Below are 20,092 nucleotides of genomic sequence, written 5' to 3' on the forward strand. Positions count from 1 at the left end.
GCACCAGTAGCTAAAAATGCCTTCTTTCCCCTCCAGCTCGCTAGGGATCTCCACCCCTTCTTCCCAGACCAGGATCTGGCCACAGGGATCCACGCACTGGTCACCTCCAGGCTGGATTACTGTGAATCACTGGATCTGAAATGGAATGTGCAGATGATGCCCAGGCTCCAGCTGATACAGAATGTGGCTGCCGGCCTTCTCCATGGCTTAGTGCTGGCCTGAGGACGTCAGACCCATGCTCCAGGCCCTCCACTGGCTCCCAGTCAGCTCCTGAATCCAGTTTAAGGCTTTGGGTTTAATTTTCAAAGCCATTCATTGATCAAGCCTCGGCTACATTAAAGACTGCATGTTGATCATGAACCACTGCGACAGCTGCACCCCTCTGGGACAATGCAGACCACAGAGCTCAGATCAATGCTCGCGAGAGCATTCAGTCGAGGGGGATCCAGCTATGGAATAAACCCCCAGAGGAGACCACGTGAACCCACAGGCTGACCATCTTTAAAGAATGCTGCAAAGCCTTCCTCTTCAACTTGCCACCATACGAATGACACTCAGAACACTGGCTTCCCCCGCCTTCTGTCCCCAGCTAGTCACACAGAAAAAATCAAAAACCTTACTGCGAGCAGAGTTGCCACCCCAAAAGGAAAGGACTGCCAGAGACTCCAGGAAGTCCTCTGTGGACTTTGCTATTGATTTTAAAATGGAAGCTGCTCAGATACTACAGTGATGGCCAGCAGAATAAACCCCCAATAGATAGATTTTACTTATGGATAAGATGAGATACCATGGGCTGGATTCCCATTTACACCAGGAATGCCTTACACTGCCAGAGCTGTGCAAAGGGGCTTTAGTGTAAGTCAGAATAAAGCCCAGAGGGGGTTAAGTGGCTTGACCAAGGGCACAGAGCCAACCAGCAACAGAGCTTGGAATAGAACTCAGGAGTCCTGGTTCCCAGTTCACCACTCTAGCCACACCGCATTCCAGAGAGCTACAAGAAAACAAATCAAGGCCATTCCTCTTTGATTCCAACCTTATAACCCTAGCTCAGGCTGAGAAATCCACAGATTATTACTCGTGATTCCTAACGGTCAAGATCTATCATTGTTCTCTGTGTTGAGAGAGCCAATCAGGGGGCCAATTTGTGCCAGCTGTGGTGAGACGTGGACAGCTGTCCTCAGGGAGGTGGATGGAAACCAACTAAATGCATTTTAGGCAGGCTACTAAACAGCCACCAGACAACAAAAAAATTCAACCACAACATGTACTATATTAGAACCATGGACCAGGAGGTGAAAGGTTCCATATTCTGTCCTCAGCTACCTCTCCCTTTTCATTCTGAAGCTGAAGCCCTTTGACTCTGGATTTTGGCTAAGGTTAGAGGAACCCTGCACTGATGCCAGTTCATCCCAGCGTTAACCCTGAAGCCCAATGATGACATTGTAATTGTTAACCATTTTGATATTGATCAGTGTAGGGACAGCCAGCAAGTGTGCATTTCCCACAATCCCTAGCAGCTCCCTATGCCTCCCGAGTACCAAAAGATTGAAATATCCTCACATCCAGATGCCAACAACCTTCAGCTTCTCTGTCAAAGCAGTTTTGCCTTGTCAATTCCAAATAAAATCCGCAGTTCTGTCAAAGCACGGGGATAGTATCAAATAAGTTGCACTTACTTTCACACTAAACAACACAGGGGCTACAGCTCATCCTGTTCTTTTTAGCTTTAATTCACTAGGAATCTCCATTTTGAGTGTAAAGAAAGCTGAAGCAGAATCCAGAGGTCTTGCTGCCAGAGCTAAGCCCAGACATTGAGCCTTGATTATACTGTATGGTGCTGCAGCTACTGTACTGATGAAGTTCTTGTCCATTGCATGTTGAGTTACCGCACTAAACCATGACCTGTATAATTTCTATACTGGTATAATGCTCCCTCACTCTCTAGATCCCATGCTGGTCTAATGCTTGTGGAAGGTTATTATGCCTTATCCTGAAATGCTAACTTATCCCCCGAAGAAAATTAAGTCAAATAATATTTAAGAATGTATTTCTCTTCGGCTCTCATCTGTGCCCTAAAATAACCTGGAACACCCACAGCCAATAACAGCAATGACAGCTTCCAAAAAAGACTCCATTAAGCTGTAATTAAGCCATGTGAGCTTTCCTGCCTATTGCAAACACAGATCCATGCAGAAAGCGAACAGTAAAAACTATGGATGGCTCTAGGGGCTGGGAGAGGTGAGGGGAGCTTTTTGGTCCTGCAGGAGTTAAAGGGGAAATGTTATGGTTAAGAATTCCTAACCCCTCTCCAGAGATCCCTGGTTTACATTAATTATCCTGCTGCCTTAAGCACTCAGGGTCTCCGATGAGCTTCTGTCTATAAGTACCCGAGTCCTCCGCCTACTCACCTACAAAGGAATCTTTTCAGCGCACTTGTTCAAACCCCAGAGCAGGAAGAAAACAAGCCCCGCCTAGCCAGGTTCTTCTACCATCAGAAAATGGGGATGGCAAAATTTTTAAAAAACCCCAATAGCATCACCTTGCAACAGAGAGTGGCAATCTGTGCATGAATATGGGTGAGCTGAGGGCTGATCCCCCCACACCTCGGAGTGTATCCATGTTGAAAAATCTCTCCAGTCTCTCCATAGAGGTTTCATACTGACCATAGACAGCAGAAAAGGCACAGGGTATGGACGGCTACCTATAGGAGTCCAGAATTCCCAGTCTCACCCGTTCAGTGGATTTCTCTTCTGAACGGTGGGATGGGTCTGTGTATAAGCAGGGACATGTTTCCTCCACTGTCTAGTCAGCATCGGTAATTGAACTCAATGTCATGTCAGGCTCTACACCGTGACCCTGAACAACCAGGCCAGTCGCTCTGGCAGAGGAAACGTACGAGGAGCCGTAGCTGATGTGCAAATGAGCCTTGGGGATTTAGGAAAAGGGTCCAGCATCACATGCCGTATCTTATCTCCTTCCCCACCTGACTCCTCCTCACAGGCTGCCCATATAAAGAAAGTACTAACTTCCTGTGTCACATCTTCCACCCTGTAACATGACCATTTCCTGGTGATGTGGGTAAGCAGCATTAGACCCTGTTTTACAGATGGGGAAACCGAGGCACAGAGTAGCGAAGCGACTTGCTTGAGGTCATACAATAAGTCTCTAGTAGGGTCAGGAATCCAACCCAGAGGGTTTGCCTCCCAGCTCCCTGTTGTAACCACCAGATCAAGCTCCTCTTTGAGAGAGAGAAAAAGGAATCAAAGCCAATGCTCCCTCCAGTTCGCAGCCCAGCTCAAGCCAAGAAACCCACAGATCATAATTCAGCAACCACCGGGACTTACCCCTGGCAAAGTCTTCTGTTCGTGTAGCGCAGTCTGGGCTTTGATGGCAGAATCTCTAGCACAGTATGTGAGAAATGCACAACCTGCGGTGGAGACAGCAAATGCCAAATTAGACACACAATTGCCTACATGTAACAACATAAAATCCCTCACCCCAAATATCCACAATAACAACATGTTCCATGGGTTCATGGACTATGTGCCTTACCATCCCCCCACCCAGCACCCTGATCTAACTTTCCTGCACTGAGTTCAGAGAGGAGGTGTCAAGCATGGTGCAGGCAGCCCTGGTAGGCCCAAGTTTTTATTTAACTTCTTTATTAATTACCTGCAAGAAGAGTGAAGACTTGTTAATTAAAGGTGCAGATATTACTAAATTGAGAGGTGTCACAAAACACCAGGAACGAAACTAGATAAATAATATAAAGGGGCAGAGTGGCCTGGGCCAGATTTTTAAAGCTATTTAACTCAGTGTTGTAATTCCTAACTGATTTAGGAACTCAAGTCTCATTTTTAAAAGGGATTTGGCTAAATCCCTTTTGAAAATGAGACAGGCTCCTAAATCTGTTTGGCATGCCTAAATACCTTTAAAAATCTGGGCCTTCATCCAAAGCCCATTGGAGTCAAGAGAAAGGCTCTATGGGCTTTGGATCAGATGGATTAACATCGCAGGCAGGAGAAACACAAGCTGACACAGCCAGTGGAAGAAATAACCTGAAACACAGATATTCAATGGGAGGGTGAGGCTTGGATCAGCAATTCCAAAAAATACCTAAGGGGTCAGAGCAGGCAGCAGTTTAGAGACCAGCATGCCATGGTGTATGGGAGTGGAATGCGATTTTAGGCTGTCTGTGCAGAAGTACCTTGTCCTGGAGCAGGAAGGGAATATATGGCAGCAATGAGTCGACGTAGCAAGAGCAGTCCTGGCTTTCGGTACCATATACACATCTGTGTACTCTACACACTGATGGAAATTCAGAGAAAAGCAAGCACTACAATTCTTGCAGGGATTGATTTATGAAGAAAGATTAAAAGGGCCAAATAAGGATCCGAGCCTAAAGTCCTTACTCCAGATTTGACCCAGCATCTTTGGCTAAAATCATGACGAAAGGGGGAGAGAGGCTAGCCACCTACACTTAGTAAAAAGGTGTCACGCCCCAGGAGAGAGAGGAATTGTTTTAGGGTGCTCTGAGGTGGCAATGCTCAGAAAAACGGGATGAAGCTGAGCAAAGGAAAAATTTGGCTGGTTATCAAGAAACGTTTCCTATCAGAGAGATTTATTAGACTGTGGAATAATCTCCCCAGGGAAGAGCTGGAAGCCCTGTCACTTGAGTCATTTCAGACAAAGCTGGGCAAAGGACTGAAGAATAGACTCCAATACAGGAATGCATATCCCCCCACCCATCCCAGTCCCACTGGCATTTAATTTTTGTCCTAAACGAAGGCAGAATTCATTCCTGTGTGAGAGCCCTAACTAAGATGGCTACAAAATGTCTTCAGGGTTAACCTGCAGCGCCAGTCAGTATCACAGATCTCCAAGATCTCCACTCACATGGCTTTGGCCTAGATAAGAGGCCTGATCTTGCAATCCAATCTCAACAAGCTTCTATACACCCCAGCATCGATCTATTCTCCCATGCTTTGCCCAGCCTAGTCGGAAATGATTCAAACTCAGGTGAGTAAGAGCTGCAGGACTGTGTCTTCTGGCAGCCACCCCAGAGTCCCACATTGACTCAGATGATTTTTCTACCAGGCGGAAGCAAACTCTGCAGGACAATCCCCACTCTTGAGTGTCTTTATCCCACATATGGCAACAAGAGTAAGCTGCCCTCCTTGCATTCTGCATCCAATAAATTGCCTCTGCTAAACAAATTATACCTGGCTCCGTAGCACTTGCTAGAAAAACAGCATATGAATATTAAACATATCTGACAGGTAATTAAGACTCCTTGCCCAGCCTTCGAATTGAGGCTGCATTGTGCCAGGCTTGGTCTCAAGATTACCAACTAATTTAACTAAGGGACATAGGACTAGGAAAAACACACACACACACACTCTCTCTCTCTCGCTTCCTATGCCAAATGCAGTATCTGGTGGGATCCTTAGTGAAAACACAGGCTGACAAGTATCCCAAGGTTTTTGAATCCACCCGTTCCCCTGACAGCTGTAATGTGGACCAAAGGTGAAATAATCAAAAGTGTCTGAGTGACTAGGCATTAAGTTCCATTTTTAAAAGTAACATAGACACTTGGGAGCCTAAATCCTACATATGTAGGCTCCTAAGCACTTAAATCACATGGACTTAGATTGCTAAAGTCATTTAGATGCTTTTGAAACCCTCCCCCCAAGTTTATGGGTGAAGGCCTGTTCAACCTGCGTGTTCAAAGAGACGCTGCGTCCGCTTGTGTCTGACGGTATTATAATTATTTGTATTGCTGTAGCAACCTGTGGCCCCAGCTGAGTTTGGGCTCCCATTGAGCAGGTGCTCTACACACATATAGCGACTTCCCCGAAGTGTTTACAATCGAGCAAGACAAGACAAAGGGTGGGAGGGAAACCAGAGGGCAAGTGACTTGCCCAAGGTCACCCAGCAGATTGGTGGGAGGATTGGGAACTGAACCTACATCTCCTGACTCCCAGTTCAGTGCCCCTACCCACATTGAACTACTAGGAAGCTCTGGAGACAGAGGCAGAGCGAGAATTATGGAAAGTGCCAGCAGCTGTAAAACTAGATTTTCCAAGTGCATTTTAAAGGCCTAAGTCCTGATCCCAGTGAAGTCAATAGGGAACTAACGGCTATAAGTCAAGGATTTGGGCCTCGGTGCCCAGTTTAGCAGTGATAACACACAGAATTCCACGCGCAAAGCCAGAAACTTATTTCTAGGGGCACAACTGCAGCACTGGATGCAGCTAAAATACGGGATTTGCAAAGCCCAGTTGCACATCCTAACCCTAATCCTAATCCTGAGAGGTGGTGAGCACCCACAACTCCCATTGACTTCAGATTCGGGTTCTTACGTCTCCCGCATTGCACATGTGCCTTACAGCCGGCTATTTATTCTATCTTAAACGTTTCAGGGATCTGTGTATGGAATTAGCACTAGTGATAGGTGTCTGGAGACTGAAGCCCTCTTTCTCTACAGAATGGGTACAGTATGGGCAGGGACCACATGAGTCTTCCACAAACTAGCCAATCACCATGCCCCAACCCCAAGCTAGAGGTGCCTTGGAGAAAAGGAAGTACAATCACCATGGCCCAACTTCTGTGGTGGTTTTTGCAACATGAGTATTTGTTCAATGAGAACTGGACTGAGATCAAATTCATTTCACATAAACCCCCGAACAGCAATCATATGGTGCGTAGCAATTTCCAGCATCTGCCGGCTGGGGCTGGATTTGAACTGCCAACCAAGCGGCAAAAGACTCAACAGTCTGTTGCCAACTCCCTGAGCAATCCTCATCCAACGATTTCACGGACACACTGGTGCATCTGCAGCTGCATGCTGGCCAACACCCAATTTGATTATGAACATATATGCCCCCTTATACTCATGTTGCGGGGCAAATAGCATTGACCTCCTCTTCTATCACACAATAGCCCTATTAGCTAGATCCATAGATATCAAAGTACTTTCATAAAGGAAAGCTGGTATCATTATTTACAGAGTGGGAAACTGAGGCACCAAGCAGAGACGTGATTTGGCCAAGCTTATCAATGGATGTGGTATAGAACCCAGGTCTCCTGCATCCATGTCTAGTGCCCTCTCTCCTGGACAGTGCTGCCTTCAAAGCTAACTGGACTTTCTAAGCAAAACACTTTGTTCAAATTAGCACTGAAACTAGCCTCTTGTTATACTTAAAATGTCTATTGATCTGGAACATTTTCATAGAGTCTTAGATTCCAGGGCCAGAAGGGAACAATAAGATCATCTAGTCTGACCTCCTTGAGACCTTCCCCAAAATGGTTCCTACAGCAGATCCTTCAGAAAAACATCCCATCTTGATTGAAAAATTGCCCGCCACCATGACTCTGGGTAAATTGTTCCAATGGTTAATTAGCTACCCTGCTAAAATTTTAACCAACCTGTCACAGCAGTATGGAGGTGTTGGATAGACTATTGTCATGCAGTCTTCTTCCCCCGCCTCCTCTAATTCCAAATAGACATTAGATTTTGTTGCTTGCCTCTTAAAGTACTCAGTTCTCTGAACCAGTATTAAAAAGCCTTTCCCCCTCTACCTCTGTTTGTAAGGTAAAATACCAGCTGTTCATCTCTCCCTCCACCACCCACAAATCACAGGAGTTCACTGGAATTTATATAGGCAGATTTGGTCACCTTTTTGTATTTATTTGAACTGCAACATATAGATCAATCTCTCTCCAAAAATAAGCTCTCTCTTATCTGAATAAGTATGTGTGAGCGGATCAGACACAGATAAGGGGTTTCTGTTATAACTGTGTGTTGGATGTGCAAATCACATTGTTGGACAATGTTTCTCTGCAGCGATGACTTAATTTGCTTCCTTTCCTTCCCCTCCCCTCCCGACCACTCCCCCCACACCCATGCACTTTTTAAACTAAAGGTGCTGCACCAACCCTTTCTCCCTCTCATCTCTAGACAGAACCAGCCCCCAGACTCTGGCTAAGTTCAGAACCTACTTCAGGATCTGCAGCCCCAACTTTGCCGGCTCAGGCCTGGTGACTATTTTAAACTTAGGATAAAGGAGATTTTAAAAAGCAGCAATGAAAACATTTTCTAAACATGTTTGCAATCCAATCAGCCCCTTGGTAATTTGATTTGTAGGAAATGGCAAGTGAGGCACTGCAAGCAGAGGACTGAAGGTACTGAGGTCACTGGGAGTTTTGCCAAGGGCTTCAGTGGGAGCAGGATTAAGCCCAGATACCTAGGTGAGAGGTACTTTATACATGTGTATTATAATACTAAATAGTGAATTTTCCTACACAGATGGTCACATCCCGCCAGGGCTGCCCACTTATTGTTGCTCCCTACTCACAGCTGGAACAGATTTGGGGCTGCCTGTTGTAACCATTTACATGCTCTTGTGCTCCAAAGTGGGGGGGGCACCCTTGCCTTTTGGGGGGCACTAGCTCAGCAGCATCCTTTTCAAAAGGCTATCCTTACCATACCTTCCACACCCAGGGCCCCTAGGAGTCCCTGATCATTTTGCCCCAACATGTGGAGGCAGGATTGACTTCTGAGGTTCAGGAGCTAACTCTACTTCGGTTGCACCTAAGTCCTGGTCAGGAACACCGAAGGGGATCTTGCCAGGATGTTATATTCCTTGCTGCTCAATTATGTAAATATTAGGGGAATGAGAATCGCCCCTTGTCCCTAGAGAGACATTGCCTATTGCAAACCGATTCTTGAGCTACACCTTCAATGCCATCCCCAGTAAAACTCCAGCTGCGTTGTATCCCTCTGTTTGGTCTCAGAGTTCAGGAGAGCTTTGGGAACGCAACAAAGCCTTAGGAAAACAGACATCTGGAACAGGGAAGTTCCTCTGCCCAAGTCAGGGATCCCAGTTTCCTTGTGGAAGGCAGGAGTCTCTGGCTCCTAAAACTTCAGTCTGAGATGACCACCTTGGATTTGAGGAGGGAACCACCCCCCGTCCCTGGACCCACTAAAAAGCCAGAGTCGGAGGTGATGTGTAAAGCGGTATCCGTGGGGGTGAGTCTAAGTCTAAGCCAACTGATGTTAGGTTTTCTCAGATAACATTTCCTACCATTGCTAAGGCCAATACCACCACTCCCCCTCCCCCCCCACCCCAATCAAGGGTAGGGCTCACGCGGCTGAAGGAGGTTTTAACAGTGTGTCAGCTAACCGTGCTCAGCCATGGGCCACAGGATGTGGTGCTAAAAATGCTGTTGGCCACGGAAGCCGTTGCTGTACATGGTTTCTACGCTTTTCTCCCATTCTGCTACCACTAGCTGAAACACTGGAGGATCCGCCAGTAAGTGGCCTCATGTAGACCAGGCTGCAGTGGGAAAAAGAGACATTACACTGCCTTAGACCCACCTCCGAATTTGACCTGGAGATTGTATAGGTAAGTCTCTGATTTTCCTAAATTAACCTTCAAACCAGACAGCTTGCCCAAACTCCTTCCACTCTTTGGTTCAGGGCTAGCTTGTGGGTGTAATAAATAGAACAGCACTTCACGTGTGGAACACGGCACGCTCTGTATTTGCCCTTAGCACCACCCACCAGCCGTAACAGCAACCACCAGCGGCTCAAATACCCCGAGCAAGTGAGGAGTGGCGAGACCAAGAAACCCTGCCCCTAGGATGCAGGAACTATTCTGGTCTTGCTGCTAGTTGTTATGATGGCCCTAGGAAAAGAATACAGCAATGCTCCCCGTTCCCGCCCCCGGTAGCCAAACGCTCTCAGAGCATCCAACAGGAAATCCCAGTCCAGGCTATCAGCGCCCACTGAGATGAACAGAGATGGTACATCGCTGGGTGGTGCTAATGCTGAAATGTTAAGGAGTCCACTAGATGCTACTGTAGGAGTGCTTATGAATAAGGGTACTGGACCCAGCTGCCCTACAGCACCCACTGGCTAAGATCCTCAGAGCACGTTACAAATGTTCGTTAGTTAAACCTCACAGCAAGAGAAGGGGAGAAAACGTCACCAGCCAGTGAAACGCAGCAACTGTTGGACAGCCTGCAGCAGTACACAGAAGTTTGGGGCAGCAGGTGAGGAATGGGGCATAGGCCTGAAACAGCGGGCTGGGGGCTACGCAGGCAGGACATTGGAATGCGGCCAGCCCAGAGAGGTTACCTGCCTGGCGTTTATAAAGCGTGGCATGGGATCTTTAATGATGACAAGTGGTCAGAATCTCAACTGTAGACAGAGGCTCAGTACTGATAGAGGGGAACAGTGGCCCAGACTGTGTGACACCATCAACACTTCCTGTAGTGCTGAGGTCTTCCAGGGACGGCTGCATCCCAACTCGATCTAACCTTGTCTAGCTTGCGAGCTCTGTCTGGATCACAGCAAAGGATGGCTGGCTCCTCCCGCACTGGCTACTGGAATGACGATCCCCGGCTACATCCTAACTGCTACTGCTGTCACCGATAGCCTAATGCCTGTATTAATAAAGGCTAATGGCATGTGTGAGAGTCAGATCTCCAGATCTTTGGTTTGCTCAAGGAAAGAGAGTATTCATACCTCCATTGCTGCATAATCAATCCCACTGATTTCTTTAAAGCTCTTAAGCATGTAAACCTGGCATAAGGGGTCAGGTTTATTAGAGCAGCCCGCTCCTACCAACACACGGAACATGGGCTGAGAACACAGCGGTGGGAGGGGCTGGTAGGCAGGGTGTTGCTGCCTCCTCTGCCCATGGCCAAACCATGGCACCGTCTGCCTGTTCACACTCCCAGGTTTAGACTGTTCCTCTGCCATTTCCTCCCTGGGGTCCGGTTCAGTATCTCATGCTTCACAGCCTCTCTCCTTCCCCTCCCATAGACTCTTTCATGAAATCCACCCAGGAAAGCACGCAGCAGATGCTCTCACAGAAACCTTCGTGAGCCCAGTTCTGGAATTTAAGGCCAACGATTTTCATCGGACTCCCCCTCCTCGTTCACCTCCCCCAGCGTATGTGAAAACACTTCCCTGCTCTTCCCATGGAAATAGCAGCTTGATGACAAATATTGCCATTAATATGCAAATATATCTGCCATCATTAACATAAATAGAAAAACTGCATCATGAATAATATAAGGGGGAACTGGAGCAATATCAACTACCGAATAGGTTGCTGAGGCATTAATATTTAGCCACTAACATGAATATATAACCATTTCATAATTGCATTGACTTTAAGGCACTAATTCTTATACAGGAATGAAAGACCCTCCTAGACCAGTGAATTTGTCAGTTCTCAACAGTAAAGGAAGGTGAGGAGAGTGCTGAATATGAGCCCACAAGAAAGGTAAGGTACCCTGCTGCTATAAGGATGGGTGATGGCCCAGGCCTTCCACTGATTGTGAGCTATGAAATCTTGGGCACCTAGCCTCCTGCCCCTACCTTTCTTTGCAGCTGCAGTTCCTGCTGGGCCCAATCCTATGAGATTCTGACTGTCCTCAATTCCCACTGAAGTTGATGGGGGTGGAGGTTCAGCAATTTGAGGGATAGCCCTGTTATTATTTGGGGAGATGAATGACCCAACTTAAGCCATGTGAAGTCCACTCACATCCCACGCTTATGGCGACCTTATAAGCAAATGTATCAATAATAACAGAAAAATGAGTGACAGTGAAACCTGATACAAGGAAATCAACCAAAACTTTCTATTTGTATAAAACAGGGAAGGAGGAAGAACTAGAAGCTCTGGAAACAACCACAATGATAACCTGAACTTTCAAATGTCTTTCCCTGGAAAGAAGAATCGAGAGCTAAACAACATCCCGGCAACGCCTGCATCCTCTCAAAAATGTCAAAGCCAGGGGGATTTTTTTTTTTTTTTTGGCTACTCAAATCCTGTGTTTAGCAGCAAGTTAATGTCACAAGGCTTTGGCTAATACCAGTGCTGCCCCCCTCTAATTTCCATATCTGAGTGGCAGATCCCTGGAATCTGCCTTCTGCCTTTAGCCTGACCTCAGCCTACAAACACAGACTATATTTAACATGTCGATTGTAATGAAATGTGCGTTTGAGTCGTGCCCCCACCCCATCCACCTCCTCGCTGTGTTTTAAAGGCAGGTTGCTGTCAGATGGTAACAGGTTTGTTCAGAGGCACTCGCGCGCGCGCACACAGACATATGACAGGTTTATTCTGAAATCCTGATTGAAGACAGAAACACTCCCTGGGCTAAAGTCAGCCATCGCAGCTCCTATTGGCTTCAATGGGAGATGATTCCCCCTTTACACTGGAGCTGAATTTGGCCCTTTGTTTGGACAGATACTTGTCTTCTGTTAATAACACTTCCTTTTGTCACCCTTTCCTCTGTAGGGCTTGCAAAAATCAGATGTCCCTGAAGGAATGTTGGCACTTGCAGCTATAGGGTGTTTTGCTTTTCAGAGCTACACCGTAAACTCTAAACCAGCTGCATCAGAACCGATCTGGGCTCCCCTTCCCTCCAATGAAAACCCCCATATGATTACACCACAAACCTGTGTCAGGTCTTTCAACAAACAGGCTCTTTGATTTCTCTACCATCCCTTTAGTTGTGGTGATCCAAGTATTCTAAACTTGGAAACATCTACCCAGGGCCAGGCTTAGGGTGGACATGAATTCAAGCCACAGACCTGATACTTTAAAACAACAAGCTTTTAAAACATCAGATTTAAAAAATAATAATAATTACAGCCTAAACATGCTTTCCAAAACTTGTTGGCATCCTAAAGCTTCTAGGATAATCAGAAGCTCAGGATGGCCTTTCATCCACTCTAGATACTGCTATGAAGAATAGATTTGCAGTTTATAATCTTTGTGGTGCAGATTTTAAAACTGCAGCATTATAGCCTGGTAGGAGGTTCAGTCCCATAGTCTAGGGACTGCTGATCTTCCCCTTTGGAGACCTGTTTCCACATCTGCTCCAGGCCTTAACTGCAATGAGTTTTTGTGATCTCAGCCTAGTCTGTCCTGTACATCTGTCCACATAAAACATCCCACCCATGCCATTTGTCATGATTGCTTGTCACCAGGCCTGGTAGCAAAACACAGAGGGTGCTGCATATCAGGACTGAAGGGACTGGCACAGCTATAAAGAGGATGGGGGGCTAGGAGAGCAGAGGATGCTGCAGGTTGGAACCAAGGGGTGTTGGATTATTTATGTGACACAGCTTTTCCTTGCTACCCTCAGTCAGGGGAGCCTGGGACTAGAATAAGGGTTTGGCGGGCTGGGGCTGAGGTGGATGGGCAGAGCAGGGGGACAAGGGGAGCCCTGGGTACCTCCCACACAACCACCACTTGGCTGTCCCCAGCACTATCATTCCTTCATTTCCAACTCCCTAAATCAAATTCCCACAAATCCGGAAAGGGGAAGTGGGGTGAGAATCCAACTTCTCCATTTACCCTATTGTAAGAAGATGACTGTGTATATCATTCATGTACATTGAAATATCATTGTCTAGGAAAGCCCCACACATGAGCAATCAGAAGGCTATAATTGCAGACATAAGTTTGACAATAAACAGTTTTACTGGTATCTATTGAATGTACTCAGACAGAATTCCCATTATACGCATGGTGCTGTACAGTAAATGTCTATAACCGTCTATGTATAAAGAGAGTCATTTTTAGCACTATATAAATATTGCCTAGCTAGATAACATGATTTCAAAGCTATAATGTGGCTGCTATTTTCTATAAGTTTTAAGATTATGAGGGGTCTTTCACACACCCTCCTCCTTCCTCTTGTTATACTACTATATTCTACAGTAGTGGACCAAAAAACTACAGCTCACAGAAATGTTACTGCAGCATCTTGGATCAATAATATTGAGGGGGGGATTGGAATGAGGTTCATCTATGAAATCATCCAATGGTTCACCCTAAATTAACTTGAGTATAAAGGGGGAGGGGGATATTCCTCTTCTTTCAGAGGAGATCTTTGGCCAGAATAGGACCTGGGGAAAGGAGCAAGATAAACAAGGAAAGGCATCGGGCCCAGAAGGCATTTGAAGAAGTATTAACGAGATGTCACAGATTTCTCCAGACCCCATTTCTTTGTGGCTCCAACCTTGCCTAGAGCAGAGAGGGAGAGTCTGATAGTCTTAGCCTGGCAGCAAGAGGAGGGTCGAAGCCACCAGGGCCCCTTTGTGAACATTACAAATGTAATTCTGTTAGGGAGGATTAAAAGTTCCCGGGCGGCTCCTGTCAAAAGCCTAAATGAATGAAAGGAACCGGCTGAAATCTGCCAGTGCCCCAGAAAGGAGAGGAGATGGGGAGTGGAAAGGGGCTGGGGACGCAGGGGGGAAGAGGGGGCTCTAGGAGTTGGGGGGGGCAGAGGGAGACAGGCGAGAGGCGGGTAGGCAGGAGAAGCTGGGGGAGGCTGGAAGGAGGGAGGGTAGAAAAGAGAAGGGAGACATGAGGCAGGAGGATGCTGCGGGGGGGGGGGGGGGCTCACCCTTGTGCATGCCGGTGTAGCGGTCCTTGAGCACGGTGAGCTCGTAGATCTTGCCGAACTGCTCGAAGAGGGGCTTGAGGTCCTTCTCCTCCAGGTTGCGGGGGATCTGCCCCACGAACAGCTTGATGGCATCCAGGTCCTTCATGCTGTCCGGCTGCGCGGGGGGGTCCGAGCTGCTGCTGCTGCTGCTCATGGGGGAGGCTCTGGGCTGCAGGAGCTGCTGCTGCCTCCTCGCCTCGCCCTCGGTGAGTCTGGCCATTCCCCGCGCCCGGCGCAGGATGCCGACGGAAGGAGCGGACGGGGGAGGAAAGAGCTCTCAGCTGGAAAGGGCTCCGCCGCCAGCGGCGGCAGCATCAGGACCACAAAGAGCCGCTCCACAGGGACACCTGCCGGGCGCGGAGCGGAGCTGCAGCCTCTGGGAGGCATGCCCCCGTCCCTGGGGAGGCCAAGCCTGCCTGGGGCTGCAAACCAGGCAGGGACCATGCCCCAGGGGCGGCCAGTGCTGCTAGCCTGCAAACCCTGCAGTCAGCGCACGCTGTGGAGGGAGGGAGGCAGGGACCATGCCCCAGCCAAGGGGGGGTGGGGAGAGGGGCAAGGCTGCCTGGGAGCACCAGGCTGCCAACGATGCAATCCCTGCAACCTATGGGATGGGGATGACGGAAGATGACTGCGTCTTCGCTCCCCCAGACTGAGAAGCATTGTACCCCCAGGGAGAATAAAACCCGCTCCCGCTTCCTAGGAGAGAAGAACTGGCACAATGCCTCTTAGGACCCAAACACTCCATCCAGTCTCCCGGGCAGGGAACAATACTGAAGATGGGGGGAGTTGGGGGGCCAAGTCCTGCCCCTCACAAACTGGGGAGAGGAACTCATGGTACGGCAGCAAGGAACAGAGATCTGTAAAGCGCAGTCCATTTCATGCCATTCTAGAGAAAGACAGATGGCTAGTGCTGGAAAAGAGGTCTCGGAAAACCCAGGTACATTGGGCAGAACAGAGATGCCCGAACCTTATACTGACTGGAGGAAGGGCACAATCCAGAACAGGCTGGAGAGTAGCATAGCCAGTCTAGAATTTTTCAGACTGGAGGAGGAAGATGCAGTCCAGGAAGAGGATGGAGTCCAGACGCACCCTGGAAAATCAGATAGGCTGGGGACAGTGAAGGGCGGGAAAGATCTAGTACTATGCTGAGGAGGAGCACAGTCCAGAATCATGCTGACTGGATGGGAAAGAGAGTCCAGAACCTTTCAGCCTGGGAAGGGAATGCTGTCAGAATCATCTCAGCCTGGGCCAGAGAGACAAAATCGAGAACAGTGCCATGCCGACTGCACTGAAACCATCCAGGCCTATTCAGACTGGAAAGAGGAACCATGTACTTCAGGGATGGGCCCAGCCCACAACTCTGCAAAATACTGGACAACAATTTACACCACAACACAATTCAGACTGGATTGAAGCCCCACAAGCCAGACCCATGCAAATGGGAAAAGAGGACCACCTTATGTAATCTGGACACCTGCAGCTTGGGTAAGAGGGACACAGAAAAGCAGGCAACCTGGCACAAAACATATTCAACTGCCTCCTCCTGGACAAGTAGGAAACCTAAAGATTTTTTTTTGTCAGTGGAAAGCAAGTATATGTTGAAAATGGAGAGCTTAATTTTCAGAGGCACCAAGCCCCAGACAGAGCCAGTTGGGAGTTGAGAGTGCTCAGCCCCAATGAAAAATCAAGCCCACAGTTCTTAGATTGTGAGAGGGGCTGCTGTGTCTGGTGTTTCTAAGGTTCCTAGAACCACAGTGTCTATGCTCCAGCTGTAGGTGACACAGCAGACACCAGCGTCTTCTACAAAATAAAGGTCCAATCACAATTTGTAGAGGAGCTGTGAGATAAAGACAGAGGAGAGAAATATCTTCCTACTGAATCCCTATCTGAAATTGATTGTTCATACCCTCCCCACCGCCACTGTAGCCCCAGTCTGTAGGTGGAGCGGTAAGTCAGGCTAGAAGGTTTATTTACCAAGTCCCTGCCCAAAGGAGGAAGCAGGCGGTAATACAGTGGAATCATGCCCTGTGACACAGAGCAGCTTCGGTGTGTTATGTTCAGGCTGAAGGGGGCTGGAAACCAACTTGCTCTGTGCAATATGGGATATAGTTTCCCTGGGGACATTTGATTCTCTTTATAGCATTGGTCTGCCCCTGCTAGGCCCTGACCAGACTGCACCTGACCGGTTGAAGCTGGTAGCTCTAACCATGTTTAAATGCAGTTTCACTAGCAAGATGGGTTCCCCTGACCAATGTGAACAGGGATTTTTTAAAAATATAACTGTGTTATCAGACTCACATGGTAGACTACCTAAGGGATACAGATCTACCTTCAGCCTGGCAAATGTATCTGCTAGCCCTAGTGTGCAGCCCAGCACACATCCTCAGTCCCCTGGGGACCTGGCCTGGTGTGCTTCCCCATTACCTGTGGATACAGCCCCATTACCACAGGACAGCACCCATATGCATTGCTTCTGCGGCACTGCATGGCTCATATCTCCATACCCATGCGTTCCAGCCTGGCATTCTTCCATAGCATTGCAGAAGATAAATGGCTTATCTACCCTAGGGTTGGGAAGGAGGGAGGGAGCCTGATTGTTTTACACACAAATGGAATGATTTGCAGAGGTGCTGAGCTCCCATGGACTTCAGCAGGGGCTGGAGGTGCTGAAAATATCAGTCGAAAAGGCTTGGCAGAAGGAGTGTGAGGCTGGCACCAAAAAACCCTGCTTTGTGGCTCTCTTAGCAGCTTTTTGTCACCTTCCAGGACTCTCACCTGAATCCTGCAGATAAACCGAAGCAACGATTTGAAGAGGGGAGGAGGGGAGCACATTATCCAACATGTAGCAAATGCAACACATCTTCACACTAGGAAACGCAGCAGCTTGCTCAGCAGCCTCCCGTCCCGTGTACGTACACACACAAACACACACCTGCCCACTCATCCTGAGATACCCTCCCCAAGTGCAGGCAGGATCAAACACTGCCAACACTTTCAAGTCTGATTTAACCCAGAAAGCAAGAGGCACAGGCCCCTACCTCTGTTGTGGCCTAGCCTCAGGGCTGATTCAGTGCTGTCAAACCTGCCGCGGCAGGAGGTGCCACCCCACCAGGTAGAGGGTGAAATGCTAATGTGATGTGCAGTACCCAGGAAGACACAGCATGGGCTGAGAGCATGGTGAGGATCATTACTTGAGTCACCTGTTATTTCAACGTTGGCCGGAGCACACTACAGATTGCCCTCTCCGCATGCTTAACAGGAAACCTCCATCTACTATTCCGCTAGCTCCCAGCACAGACACATGCTGCAGGTCTGAACGTTTTCCTTTCAGCCCTGGCTGCTCCTCGCCACATGAATCTCCTATCTCCTGGGTTGGCAGGTGTGAGAACCTCGCATAGTAACTGGGGAGTTTGCAGCTTATATATTATCAAATGGAGCCAGGCAGTACTACCATACTTAACCTGACCAGAGTTCATGGGCCATCTCTCAATGATGTTTAGTAACAGAGCAGCAATCAGGACAGCCTCCATAAAGGCACTTTGACTTCAGAAGCCAACATCATCCTTAAAAATTGGAGTAAAAATGAAAAGCAACACCCTGCACACACATCATCCACTTCTCTTCAGTCCTTTGTTGCATAGGCCACCAGAGATCTGCCATCACAAGCCTTGCCACTAATCCAAGCAGTGGTATCCATAGGAAGACTGTACCTAGTGTCTTTTGGGGTCACTCTGCCCAAAGATGGAAATATTTACAATCATCCCTGACCGCAGAGTAAGACAGGAATGAGAATAGTGCAGGTAAATAATAAAATGTAGCAGTGCCCTGAAACAGTTCACGGAATAAGGTACAGAATTATATACCAAAGCAACAGGATTAAAGAAGAAATAATAAAAGATAACAGTTGTGAAGTTTCTAGGAGTATCAGAGGGAGACAGGAAATTAGTAGGCATCTACAAAAAGAGACAAGGTATGGTTGGTTTTCAAATGAATTTGGAAAATCAACAAGACAAGGAGATTCAGAAGACTCGTATAGGTGCCAGGAGTTACAGAGGGCAAGTCTCTCATACCAGACAGCGGCAAGGTTGCAGAGAGAGACAGAAAAGGAGGCTAACAAATACATGTGGATGATTGTGTGCTGAGGAGGACAAAGCAGATCCCAAAAGGAAAGGCAGCCCTTTAAAAAGTTGTTAAAGGAAAGGAAACCCCGCACAGTGCAGGTGAAAAGTTTCACAGCTAATAGAGGGACATGTGCAGATGATCGAAACCCAGCTTTGATCCCAAGTTCTTTTCAGCATGTGCCAGCAATGTGAGGGTAAGAAAGCATCCAGTTACTTTGATTTACAGGTGAGCTTAAGCCAATAGATCTAGAGGCCCTACCCTGTGCCATTAGTCATTGAGACTTTGGAGATCAGGTTCTAGATTTGTAAGATGCACTTTACATTAGAAAATCCTACAAACATCCCCCATATCTTTCAAGACAGACAAACAGGCCATCTTCCCTCATCCACCAGTTCCGAATGAAAGAGGAGGTAGGAAGAAAGTATGTACTCCTGGCAGAAGACATCCAAGCAGGGTTGTTGTATCTCAGTAAAATACCAGCTCATTCACACAAAACAACTGTATCTATTCCGGAGCAAAGGTACTGCAGGGAAATTGATCAAGAACCGCCAAGCTGATAGCTTAGAAAACATCTTTGTGGAGGAGAGAATAGGAAATACAAATATGCTTATATCTTGGCTTATTTACCGAAGGTCTACTGGTTTCAGAGTGGTAGCATGTTAGTCTGTATCAGCAAAAAGAACGAGTCCTTGTGGCACCTTAGAGACTAACAAATTTATCTGGCATAAGCTTTCGTGGCCCATGAAAGCTTATGCCCAAATAAATTTGTTAGTCTCTAAAGTGCCAGAAGTACTCCTCGTTCTTTTTTCAAAGGTCTACTGTTTATTTATTTCTGGTCTCTATTATTTATTCTGACCAATTTTAAATGGGCTTTTAAATATTTTTATCTATGCCACAAACCAAAAACAAGCCAGTTTTAAATCCTATGAGGTTATAAGCATAAATTGTATTTTTACAGTGGGTGGATTGGAAACAAACATCCGTCAATAACTCTTGGGCATCTTTCTGACCAGAAGCAGCTGTTCCTTGAGGATTTTTAAAAAATCCAAACGTTGTTACATTATAAACTAAAAGTACTGGGCTGTTCATGGACTTCAGTAATTCACTACTTTTTTAGTGCTCCTTTCAGTTTTGGATTGAGGAAAAAGCCAGCCAACAAAAACCAAAACAATCTCAGATCCATCAAACACCCCTCCAAAAAAAGATAAACCTTCCATGCTTTCAGAACTGTGAATTTCAGTGCTCTTCAGCATTTCTTTTGCTAACAAAGTTTAGTTTGGGGCCATTTTACTGAGTTAAATTTTAAACCATACTTATCTGGTTTTGCTTATTTCCTCTCTCTGACTACAATAAAATTCCTACAGGAAGTACAGGGAGGAAGGATGGTCTTTTGGTCAAGACACATTTTGAAGCAGCAAGAGAGCTGGGTTCTGTTCCTAACTGCTACTACTTTGCTGTATGACACTTGTGCCTTGGCCCTGCTGCTCTAACCTAT

The 20,092-nt window shown here is 47.3% G+C and overlaps 1 protein-coding gene across 3 annotated transcripts in view; it reads right to left on the reverse strand.

Moving 5' to 3' along the window:
* Nucleotides 1-14,824, reverse strand: part of CELF5 (CUGBP Elav-like family member 5) — a 57,532-nt gene extending 42,708 nt beyond the window's left edge. Inside the window, exons 1-2 of one of the 3 annotated variants that reach the window (XM_073323826.1) lie at nucleotides 14,437-14,824; nucleotides 3,345-3,427 (exon numbers count right to left, since the gene is read on the reverse strand). In XM_073323826.1, the coding sequence (XP_073179927.1) occupies nucleotides 3,345-3,427; nucleotides 14,437-14,695 (342 nt within the window). In that variant the 5' untranslated portion in view covers nucleotides 14,696-14,824. The remainder of the gene's footprint in view (nucleotides 1-3,344; nucleotides 3,428-14,436) is intronic. The other 2 variants (XM_073323824.1, XM_073323825.1) reach the window with 2 other exon arrangements.
* Between the last annotated feature and the right edge of the window lie 5,268 nt (nucleotides 14,825-20,092).

The sequence above is a fragment of the Lepidochelys kempii genome, chromosome 25 (genome assembly GCF_965140265.1).
Source record: "Lepidochelys kempii isolate rLepKem1 chromosome 25, rLepKem1.hap2, whole genome shotgun sequence".
NCBI lineage: Eukaryota > Metazoa > Chordata > Testudines > Cheloniidae > Lepidochelys > Lepidochelys kempii.